This window comes from Danio aesculapii, chromosome 6 (assembly GCF_903798145.1).
Source record: "Danio aesculapii chromosome 6, fDanAes4.1, whole genome shotgun sequence".
Classification (NCBI taxonomy): domain Eukaryota; kingdom Metazoa; phylum Chordata; class Actinopteri; order Cypriniformes; family Danionidae; genus Danio; species Danio aesculapii.
The window spans coordinates 9,556,609-9,569,034 of NC_079440.1; the positions used below are offsets into that span (position 1 = coordinate 9,556,609).

Sequence of the window (12,426 nt, forward strand, 5' to 3'; positions counted from 1 at the left end):
AATTTTGTTTCTTATGCTCTGGGAGTCCTTCAGATGCCTTTTGGCAAATTCCGGGTGGGGAGTGGCTTCCGCCTGGATTGTTGGATTGCTGCACAGATGGTTGTCCTTCGGTAAAGTTCTCCTCTCTCCACAGAAGAACACTGGAGCTCAGACAGAGTGACCATCAGGTTATTGATCACCTCCCTGACTAAGGCCCTTCTCCCCCTTCTCACTCAGCTTAGATGGCCAGCCAGCTCTAGGAAGAGTCCTGGTGGTTCCAAACATCTTCCACTTACGGATGACGGAGGCCACTGTGCTCACTGGAACTTTCAGAGCAGCAGAAATTTTTTTGTAACCTTACTCAGCCTTGTACCTACAGACAATTTCTTTGTCTTCATGCTTGGTTTGTGCTTTGACATGCACTGTCAACCCTGGGACTTTACATAGACAGGTGTATGCCTTTTCAAATCATGTCCAATCAACTGAATTTACCACAGGTGAACTCCAATGAAGCTGCTGAAACATCTCAAGAATGATCAGTGGAAACAGAATGTACCTGAGCTCAATTTAGAGCTTCACGGCAAAGGCTGTGAATACTGATGTACATGTGATTTTTCAGATTTTTTACTTTTAATTTGCAACAATTTCTCTTTTTTCACATTGTCATTATGGGGTATTGTGTGCAGAATTTTGAAGAAATAAATTATTTAATCCATTTTGGAATAAGGCTGTAACATAAATGTGGAAAAAATGAAGCGCTATGAATACTTTCTGGATGTACTGTATGCTACACCAATACTAGGGGTTTGCGATTATTGTCCAGAAAAAGCAAACAAAATATTTTGGGGGATTTGTTTTGTTTGTTTGTTTGTTTGTTTGTTTTGTTTTTTGAGTATTTTAAAGTTTAAAGTTGGTTTAAAGTTACTCCAGTAAATGCTCTAACTGGATCTTTGTGGAACAGTTTTTTTTTTCTTCTGTTTTTCTTCTGTGTCAGTATTGTTGCATGTTAGTGCTGCTTCGTCTGCCTTAAAGCTAGTGTAAGATATTTGTGGTTTTTCAGTTTCTCATAGTGATGTTCAGTGGTCGCGTGATTGAGACCGATTTTCTATTTTTATCAAAAATATGGTTCATTCTCCTGCACTTCAAAAATGTGTAAGATGTGCTAAAACTACATACTGCTAGTGGTGATAGACTTGTGGTTAGACAGTGACCGCAAATTCAAATCCAATCTTGTGGTCTTTTGCTAATAACAGTTTCTAGTCCATTTTCCACTGTCCCATCAGCATAGAAGCATTAAAAAGACCAAAGCAAAGTTAATCACACTGGTAGGAAGAAGGGTCACAAAACTATGAGGATTTTTGGTGTCAAAGTATTTATCAAAAGTGTTTATCATATTTTGAAGCTGTGAAATCTCAGCTCTAACCTTGTGGTTGCATAAACAATGCTGCTTTTATCTGTGCTTTTGCATTTAATGTCTCTCTTTCTCTTTTTTTTTACTGTAAGAAGACTGAATGAACTTTATTTAGCTGACCTTGTAAAGTATATATTAATATTATATACATTTGAAGCCCGAATTATTAGCCCCCTATATTTTTTTTCCCCAATTTCTGTTTAACGGAGAGATTTTTTTTTCAACATATTTCTAAACATAATAGTTTTAATAACTCATTTCTAATAACTGATTTCTTTTATCTTTGCCATGATGACAGTAAATGATATCTTACTAGATATTTTTCAAAATACTAGTATTCAACTTAAAGTGACATTTTAAGGCTTAACTAGGTTAATTAGGCAAGTTAGCGCAATTCGGTATTGTATAAGTCATTGTATAATGTTGGTTTGTTCTGTAGATAATCAAAAATAAATATTGCTTAAAGGGGCTAATAATATTGACCTCAAAATGGTAAAAAAAAACTGCTTTTATTCTAGCCAAAATAAAGTAAATAAGATTACTCCAGAAGAAAAAATATTATAGGAAATACTGTGAAAATTTTTTTGCTCTGTTAAACATCATTTGTTGAATATTTCACAAAAAAATTCACAGGAGGGCGAATAATTTTGACTTCAACTGTGTGTATGTCCTCCCAAATATTTATGATCTTGGACACAAAGTGAATTGTTTATTTATGTTTGTGTTTGTTGTAGGAAGGAGATCTCCAAAATCATGAGCAGCTCTTACCTGCGTGGGTTGAACATGGCCTCGTTCTTTACGGCCAATAAAATCATCCTGTTTGTGACGTTCACGGTGTATGTGCTGGTGGGAAACACCATGTCTGCGAGTCGTGTGTTTGTGGCCGTGTCTCTGTACAGCGCCGTCCGCCTCACCGTCACCCTGTTCTTCCCTGCTGCTGTCGAGAAAGTGTCTGAATCTGCCATCAGCATCCGCAGGATCAAGGTACGACCTTCTTCATCACACAAACTAGACTGAAAATAAGCTTAATGTTCGCATGGTCATGGAAAATGTAAAGTTGTTAGTTTCAGGATGTTTAACAGAGCAAGGAATTTTTCACAGTAATTCCTATAATATTTTTTCTTCTGGAGAAAGTCTTATAGGGTTTATTTCGGCTAGAATAAAAGCAGTTTTTAATTTTTTAAAAACCAATTAAGGGTCAATATTATTAGGCCCTTTAAGCTATATTTCTTTTTGATTGTCTACAGAACAAACCACTGTAATACAAGGACTTGCTTAATTGTCTTAACATAATTTTTTATATATATATATATATATATATATATATATATATATATATATATATATATATATATATATATATATATATATATATATATATATATATATATGTATGTATATGTATATGTGTGTGTATATATATATAGATAGATAGATAGATAGATAGATAGATAGATAGATAGATAGATATATATATATATATATATATATATATATATATATATATATATATATATATCTATCTATCTATCTATCTATCTATCTATCTATCTATCTATCTATCTATCTATCTATCTATCTATCTATCTATCTATCTATCTATCTATCTATCTATCTAACAGAGATATATATATATATATATATATATATATATATATATATATATATATATATATATATATATATATATATATATATACCTGCATGCATAGGGCTTGACATTAACTTTTTTGATCACCAGCCATTGTGGCTAGTAGATTTCCGACATTACTAGCCACTCGCCATTATCACTAGCCACAATTTTGTTGTTGTGAAAATATATTTTATATGCATAAATTTGACTTTAACATGCTACATTTATTTTAATTTAAATTGTGTGTTATGTCCACATGCCTCCTCGTTCATTTCTTTTTTTGTGTGTGTTGTGTATGAGCTTGCTTTATGTGCATGAGCAAATAGGTTGCATCGCATTGCAATTAGTTTTTATTTCACATGACTTTTCAGGACTCAAAATTAAGGATTTGCCAAATTTATCTCTGACCCCATCAAAAATAAATAAATAAGTATTTCTTAGCCACATTACTACACATAATTGAGGGGTTAATCTCCTATTAAAGCAATAATTAATAATTAATTATTAATTGATAATTAAACCATATTGGTATCTTTTGCTCGCATGAACACAATTATTTTTGTGCTGCTTTTCGATTCTAAGATCACATTTGCACACATTTTGGACCATCCTTATTGTCGAACCCTGTTTTTAAGAGAACTTGTCAACCAGCCAGAGTGGCTAGTGGGAGCGGCTGTCTTACTCGCCACAGCTGAAATCTACACGCATCTACATGGGTTGGCGGGTGTCAATGTCAAGCCCTGCATATATACATACATACACACATGCACGCACACACACAAAAGCATGCACGCTTGAATACATATATATGTGCAATATTTTCCGTGACTTTTCAGTGTGTGTGTGTGTATATATATATATATATATATATATATATATATATATATATATATATATATATATATATATATATATATATGTATATAAAATATATGTGTATATATGTAAAATAAAGTCCTCTTAATGTATATTTCCCATAACATTTTTTTATGTTATAACAATAAATATGTCTTCCATGTTAAAAATTAGAACATTTTTAGCCTAAATCTGCAACTTTATCGACAATTAACATGGATTTTAGTTTTTTTTATTTATTTAAATAATAAAACTAAAACATTTTTGTCACATTTACTGTAACTATTTTAATTTAGCTAGTTGACAATTAAGCAATTATGTTTGATTTAACCTTCATTTTCCAAGATAACTAAAGCTGAAATAAATACAAATAAAAACTGCATGGTTATAATAAAGTAAACGCCAAACTAAATTAGAGAAGCTGAAATTTTAAAGATGTAAAAATTAATCAATTATAGTTGGTTTAACCTTCATTTTCCAAAACAACAAAACAATCAGAAATAAATACAAGTAGAACTTCTTGGATATATTTAAAGTCTAGAAGTAAGAAAACTAAATTAGAGAAGCTTAAATTTTAAAGTAAAATGTAAACAAAAATACATTTTAACTATTAAATATTTTAACTATTAAAAAAGCTCCTAAGATGTATTTTTACAGTAGTATATAGTGGTTATTAGATAAATCAAATGGCAGATCAATTAAATATTGACATCACTCACTATAACTAACAGGCTGGCACTGAATCTGTGCTTGCAGAAATCCACTGATTTATTTTAGCCCATGATTAAATCTGTTTATTTACTTCTGCCAATGTATGTAAATGTATATTTATTCACTTATTATATTAATTTCAGTAATATGAAAATGTTTAGAGGATAATTTTACAATACAGTTGAATTTTTGTCTGTAATTAGATATATTATATGAGACTTTGTTTACCAAACAAGTGGATCTAACTGGATTTCCATTGTAACCCCTTAAATAAAAGTTGTTATTATTGAGTTATAGTAGTTATTAGGTTTTTAGTCGTTATACTCGCCAAATCATTCCACATAAATACACAGATTTTACAAAATTTGGCACAGAAAGAGCAAAAAATGTCCACACATTCTGTCTGGCCGTGCTATTAACTTCTAATCTCTTGCTGCTCCGTCTGCTCTGATATGCTGCAGGTGTCGTTTTCAGGGTTAATTTTAGATCTACTCTACAGTTCCCACTGACTCAGCTAATGTTGCATAAGTCTCAACGTGAACCTGCACATTTTGTAATCATGGAGTGTCTGTTTAGAGAAAGCTGAGGATGTTTTTTCTCGTTTGACCTCACACTGAACCCACTTCTTCAACTTGTCAGAAACTCTTAATTTGCGTTATCCATAAAAACTCCAAACTGCAGCGTCATGACAGCAGTTTTCAGTGCTGGTCTTGTGTCTGTGCATCACATGTGTCTCTGTGGTCTGTCTGTCTCATGCAGAAGTTCCTGTTGCTGGATGAGCTTGTGAAAAATCACCTTCCGCTTTCTCAGGAGGAGAAGAAAGAGCCGTCGGTGGAGATGCAGGATCTTGTATGCTACTGGGACAAGGTGAGATCACAACAAAGAGATACTGAAGGTACAAGCTTGGAACAGGAAGTCCTGTTAAGTACTGTGTATCACAAAAGCATGTTGGCTTATTCAGTTCCTTTTTTTTGTCCAATTAATAAATTAATAAGGACACTAAGCCAGGATACATCCATACACACTTATTTACACACATACACTACAGACAATTTAGCTTACCTAATTCACATATTCCACATGTCTTTGGACTTGTGGGGCAAACCGGAGAATCTGAGGAAACCCACATGAGCACGGGGAGAAATTCAACCTAAATAATTCTAATTAGATAATAAGTTGTTATTATTATTATTATTATTATTAATATTCATAATTATATATATATATATATATATATATATATATATATATATATATATATTCTCTCCCTTTTTGACAGACTCTGGATGCTCCAACATTACAAAATGTGTGTTTTACTGTGAAGCCGGGTCAGCTGCTGGCTGTAATTGGTCCTGTGGGAGCTGGAAAGGTCAGTCCCAATGCTAATACTCAAGTTTTCTCAAGCTCTCTAATTAAAGAGGACCTATTATGCCCTTTCTTACAACATGTAAAATGAGTCTCTGATGTTCCTAGAGTGTGTATGTGAAGTTTCAGCTCAAAATGCCACACAAATAATTGTTTATAACTCTTTGAAACTGCCCCTTTTAGGCTTTTTTCCAAATTGTGCGTTTTGGTGACTGTTGCTTTAAATTCAAATGAGATTTTGCTCCCAGCCCTCTTTTCAAAAGATGTGTCACATTATTGAGCGGGGCTCTCTGCCTCTGATGACATGTACAAATGTAGACTGTCAATCAAAGTGTTTCTGTAGACTTTTGCGTAATGGGTCCCCTTTAAAGCAGTAGCTGTCTTGTTAATCAGAGGCTGTTAGTAGTTATTAATCTTCAGCTCTGTCCTGCAGTCGTCTCTCCTCAGCACCGTTCTGGGAGAGCTTCCGGCTGAGAAGGGTGTGATAAAGGTGAAAGGAGAGCTGACGTATGCCTCGCAGCAGCCCTGGGTCTTTCCAGGCACCATTCGCAGCAACATACTGTTCGGGAAAGAGCTGCAGCCTCAGCGATATGAGCGAGTACTCAGAGCCTGTGCGCTCAAGAGGGTAAAATCATCCATCATATTGTACACACCACACTCTTGGCTCCTACACCTATTTGTAGGGTAAACTTCTTTTTGTTGCAACAGGCTCAATTAATTATGCATTGCTGTGCATTACAAGATTTGGGTCAGTAAAAAAATACTTTATTTTATTTTATTTTATCTCGTCAAGGCTGCATTTCTTTGCTTAAAAAAGGCCAGCACTCAATAATTTATTAAATAAATCAGAATAAAAAAGTAAAACTAAATTTCATGACTGAAACCTTTGTTTTTCTTTGCTTCTGTGATTTATTTAATAAATGAGTGCAGATGTTCTTTGGTACTTGTCATTTGAAGAAATTTGGTCACAGCACCAAACTTATCTGGAAGAGCGCTGCAATTTTACATTTTGATTTACCTAAAAGAACAAAAACAAAGCAGTAATTTCGTGAAATATTATTACACTAACAAATAACTTTTACCTTTTATATTCTTTTTTTCCTAATGTAATTCAGATGGGCAAGCTGAATTTTATGCTTCATTACAGCCTTCAGTGTTACACAATCCTTCAGAAATCATTATAATTTATTGATTTGATGCTCATGTGAAATATTGTTCCACAACATGTGTTTTATCCTTTTATTCCTTTTTTATTTATTTATTTCTATCTTTTATGGATTCATAGAGAAAAACATTGAATTCATTATTATTTTTTGGTAACTGTTAGGGATGTAACGGTATCAAAATTTCACGGTATGAAGAGACTCGAAAAAAGTGCCAGAAGTGTTTATTAAAGTTTGCCCGAACACTGAACATATCAATGGCATACAAATGTTTATAACTCTTTGAAACTGCCCCTTTTAGGCTTTTATCCAAATTGTGCAGTTTTGGTGACTGTCGCTTTAAATTCAAATGAGATTTTGCTCCCAGCCCTCTTTTCAAAAGATGTGTCACATTATTGAGCGGGGCTTTCTCCCTCTGATGACATGTACAAATGTAGACTGTCAATCAAAGTGTTTCTGTAGACTTTTGCGTAATGGGTTCCCTTTAAAGCAGTAGCTTAAATTTTATTTCATAATTTCACGGTATGAAGAGACTCAAAAAGTCCCAGAAGTGTTTATTAAAGTTTGGCCGAACACTGAACATATCAATGGCATAAAAATTAGCCATCTATCTGTAAACTTTGAAACAGGAACTTTAATTTTTCAGTTTTAATAACAAAAAATTATTAAACCATGTAAAAAAGTTTCAATTTAGTATTCTTGAAAACTTAGCAGCCTACTTATTGCAGCAGGACCATGTGCTGAATGAGTATTTGAGAACACTCGCCTCATTCACTCACACACTCATTCAGACAGAGACAGGTGTTTTTTTTTTTAAAGGAAAATTAGCATATCAACATTATGTGGTAAAAGCTGGGATCTCTGGGCATTTACAATGTCCCCAACAGAAAAAAAACCTCTCTCACTTGGGACTGAAGTTGCTGGGACAGAGAGATATGACTTGGCCAAGGTTGACAGCGGTGGGTAACATTGTGCATTGTCTTTCCACTACTCTAGAGGACAAGCCATGAGTGAGATAGAGGTCTCTTTGCGGTACAAGTCAATGTCTGCCTCAATCTGAGCAGTGTGCTGTGTTCTGCTGTCCCCTTGACTAAAAGAATCCCCATCATGTTAGTCGTATTCCCTGACTACTCCCCACAGTCTGGCAGTGCCTACATACCATTTTTTATTTTCACCTTTCTCGTTTCTTTTCAGTGACAAACCGAAATGCTTCCCCACATCCAATTTAAAACTCGCTTTTGGTTCGACCATTTCCAGCTCTTTTCCTTCGCCGCTTCTAGCAGCACCCTCCACTTCCGCTCCATTTTACTGGATCTGTACCAACCTTAGATATATATACTAGATATCGCATACAGACCCTGAGCATGCGTCAATAGTGCCGCCACATTGGTACAGTGCTCCCAGGACAAACGTCATTCAACCGCACTAGTCAAGACAGTGTGCCAACGTGAAGATGCTGGATTTTAGCGCTGCGTACAGGTGAAGTAACGAGCAAACAAAGAAACAAAGGCAGAATATTTCATAGGTAAGATTTCGGTTTTTACATTTTTGTATGTTATGAACTTTTGGGCTAAACAAGTCACGATATTGATGATAATACAGCCACTTACTGTACTGATCATAAGGCAAAGTAGCATCAACTCGCACTCAATACCATGCTTATGCTAGTTTTGTTGAATAAAATAAGCAAACAATGCAAAAGAAATATGACAACGAGATGCTGCGGTGCTAGAAATAGTATTATTGTCGGCTAGTGAACGAGTCGTTCATAACGGAGATTCATTCACAAATGAATCGCTCACTCCGTTAAAATGAAAAGTGACAGCAGGAAAGGGGTGTGTTTCAGGACATGGATTAGATCAAATTTAACAGGGAGGGTTGATAGTACATTTCCATATAAGTTACACAAACACTCGTTCTTTGTCAGCAATGCCCGTGCCGTTACTTATTCATCCATGTAGAAATGTGAAAAATGTGAAAAATATAAAAATATTTGCATTTTGACCACCGACCAAACTCCTGATCATAGATATATGTGTGTATGTGGCTCTGGATGGCCACAGTCCTCCACTGCAGCTTGGTCCCACATTCATTTCAAAGGAGCGCTACCCTGTACTAAAATGGCGGCTCTGTTGACGCATTCCTTCCAAAAGACAACAACAAGGTAGGCGACATCTAATGTAAATATCTATGTGTAGCAACAACAGACCGCAAAGGATGATATCCACGCCTGGGCTGATGGGAATTGTAGTTCCTGTTACCTCCCGTTTGCTCCATTCGCCTGAACAAACTTTTCTCAGAAGACCTATCATTTTATCGAGTTATGCGACCATGGTAATATCGAAAAAATTTGCTATTGCAGTGCGACGGTATTTACAACACCGTTACATCCCTAGTAACTGTTTAACATTTTTATTGTTAAATTCATTCATTTAATGTTTAATATTATCATTAATGTCATAATTATCAATCATTGTTGGATAAAAGTGTTCGTCTTACTCCAGAAATCATTAAGATTATTATTTTGATTATTATTTAATTATTGGATCAGATTTCAAATGAGTGTTTTTAAATGCTGAGTGACCTCAGTCTGTGCCCTTTTGATTATATTTTGCGTTTTTATTGTATAATTGTTGTAGCACGCATGCATTAAAAAAACATTTTGTTATAAATCTCATAACACAGTAAATTAAAAGCCATTGTATAAAGCGTAACTTCATATCTACATATTAAATGCATATAAAGCTGAAGTTGTAGTGTACTGCAGTGTACTGTAGTAATATCGTAGTTCTGTCTGTGGTGCAGGACATGGAGCTGCTTCCTGATGGGGATTTGACTGTGATTGGAGACCGAGGAGCAACTCTCAGTGGAGGACAGAAAGCCAGAGTCAACCTGGCCAGGTATTAAAACCTCTGAACCCTTCATTTTACACGATCATATTTTATAGAAGAGATTCACTATTACAATAAAACCCTTTCCCATGTGTCTTATCTTAGACCCAATCCCAATTCAATTTTTTTACGGAAAATATTTTTTTATTTATCTAGCCATTCAGCTTAGCCCTACGCCTTCAAACTAAAGAGAATTGGGACACCAGTACCTCTTCACATGAACGCACAAAACAAGGGTTGGGGGTAAGAGAAAGGGCTAAGAGTTGGGATTGGGCCTTAATACACTATTCTAAACAAGAAAAGAAGAAGAATTAACAAATATATAGACCTAATTTCACAGACGGAGTTTAGATTGAGCCAGGATTAGCCCATAAATAGGCGTATATTTGCAAATGTGAAGTGTATATTTAAAAGCTGTTTATGTGTGTTTTAGGGCTGTGTATCAGGATGCTGATATTTACCTGCTGGATGATCCATTGAGTGCTGTGGATGCTGAAGTGGGCAGACATCTGTTTGAACAGTAGGTTCATGCTCTTTATGAATGCTGTTGGACTTTACTTTTTCTCTTTGCACTGCTATTTTTCTTATAATACAGGTTTATAATGATGCTCATCACTTTAGTTCAGCTTTTTCAATTTTCCTTTATTTTGTCTTTGTTTAGCCTTGGTTAACACTGGTAAGATTGGTTAGCGTTTTTCTTGCTTCATTGCAGGTGTGTTTGTGGTATTCTGAAGGACAAGCCCAGGATCTTGGTGACCCATCAGCTGCAGTACCTGAAGGCTGCAAATCAAATCCTGGTTTTGAAAGAGGTGAGCTGAAGCGCATCAGTTGAAACTGCTTTGCAGGGATGTCATGAAACATTTGCAACTGGAGAAAATCTGATTCTCTCTCTAAAAAAAGAAAGAGACAAATAATTAATTAATGTTTAATTAATTAATTAGTATACATTTTTATTTTTTATTTATTTATTTTATTTAGATTTTTTAATTTTTTTGTTTTTATTTATTTTTATTTATTTTATTTAGATATTTTTTAATTAATCATTTTTTATTTATTTATTTATTTATTTTCATAGTATTATTTTTTATATTTGTATTTATTTGTATTTATTTTATTTGTATATTTATTTATTTTTTAAATATTTTTTTTGCCATAGTTTTATTTTATATTTGTATTTAATTTTATTTATTTATTTTATTTATATATTCATTTATTTTTTTAATATTTATATTTTTTATTTATTTTTATATTTTTGTCTTTGTATATTTTACATTTATTTTTATATTTATTTTTTATCTATTTTAATTTTTTATTATATTTTATTTTTATTTATTTATTTATATTTATATTTATTTATATATATATATATATATATATATATATATATATATAATAGATACATATTTATCTATTAAAATTTAACTTATGTATTGTTTGTATAATATATATTTTATTATTATTTATTGAACGAATAAATGAGTGAAAATGAGCTCCATTTGACCTCTCTCAGGGGCACATGGTGGCTCGAGGCACGTACTCTGAGCTTCTGCAGTACGGACTGGATTTCACCTCTCTGCTGAAGAAGGACGAGGAAGAGGAGAGCGGCTGTGAAAAAGGAGAAGCTCCTCGATCACCACGCAGTCGCACCGTTTCCCAGAACTCCGTCCGTTCACATTCTTCATCTGTTTTGTCTGTGAAAGATGACTCTGATCAGCTGCCGGTACGTGTGATGCTGACTTCAACACTTGAAGGATGAGTGTAAAACATAGTAGAATTAGGGTTCTCAGTTTAAAGGGACAGTTCACCCAAAAATGAAAATTCTGTGATCTTTTACTCATCCTTCACTTGTCAAAAACCTGTTTGGATTTATTTTTTCTGTTGGAGACAAAAGAAGATATTTCGAAAAATGTGGGAAATATGTAACCATTCACTTTCATAGAATTTGTTTGTATAAGTCAATCGTTACAGGTTTAACATTTTTCAAAATACTTTCTTTTGTGTTCAATAGAAAAAGGAAAGCTCATAAAGGTTTGGATCCATTAATAGTTGGTAAATAGTTTTATTTAACTATTACATGCAAAGTCACTACAGGTGGGAATAAAAAATTAACTAAACTAATAGATACTACAGTAACAAACCTCCATGGTTGATTAATTACATTAGGAATTGCAAATATTTAATGTATGAAATGTGCAAAAACATTGTTTAAATATGCAAATTTTGGGTGTCACAATATATAGGATTGATAATTGTAATATTCAAAGCATGAAATACTGATATCATGTTAATTTGTATATATATATGTATATTACAGTATTTGAAAATAATAGAGCTCACGACAAGAACTCGACACATAAATACTCCAGTGCCAGTACCTGGTTGATTTCCAAGGTTTCTATAGATATCGCGATGTATATT

The 12,426-nt window shown here is 33.6% G+C and overlaps 1 protein-coding gene across 1 annotated transcript in view; it reads left to right on the forward strand.

The window, feature by feature from the left end:
- abcc4 (ATP-binding cassette, sub-family C (CFTR/MRP), member 4) overlaps nucleotides 1-12,426 on the forward strand; it is a 70,152-nt gene that overhangs the window by 25,278 nt on the left and 32,448 nt on the right. Inside the window, exons 8-15 of the mRNA XM_056459422.1 lie at nucleotides 2,125-2,374; nucleotides 5,349-5,456; nucleotides 5,869-5,958; nucleotides 6,388-6,579; nucleotides 9,923-10,017; nucleotides 10,442-10,528; nucleotides 10,721-10,817; nucleotides 11,519-11,728. Coding sequence (XP_056315397.1) covers nucleotides 2,125-2,374; nucleotides 5,349-5,456; nucleotides 5,869-5,958; nucleotides 6,388-6,579; nucleotides 9,923-10,017; nucleotides 10,442-10,528; nucleotides 10,721-10,817; nucleotides 11,519-11,728 — 1,129 coding nt within the window. The remainder of the gene's footprint in view (nucleotides 1-2,124; nucleotides 2,375-5,348; nucleotides 5,457-5,868; nucleotides 5,959-6,387; nucleotides 6,580-9,922; nucleotides 10,018-10,441; nucleotides 10,529-10,720; nucleotides 10,818-11,518; nucleotides 11,729-12,426) is intronic.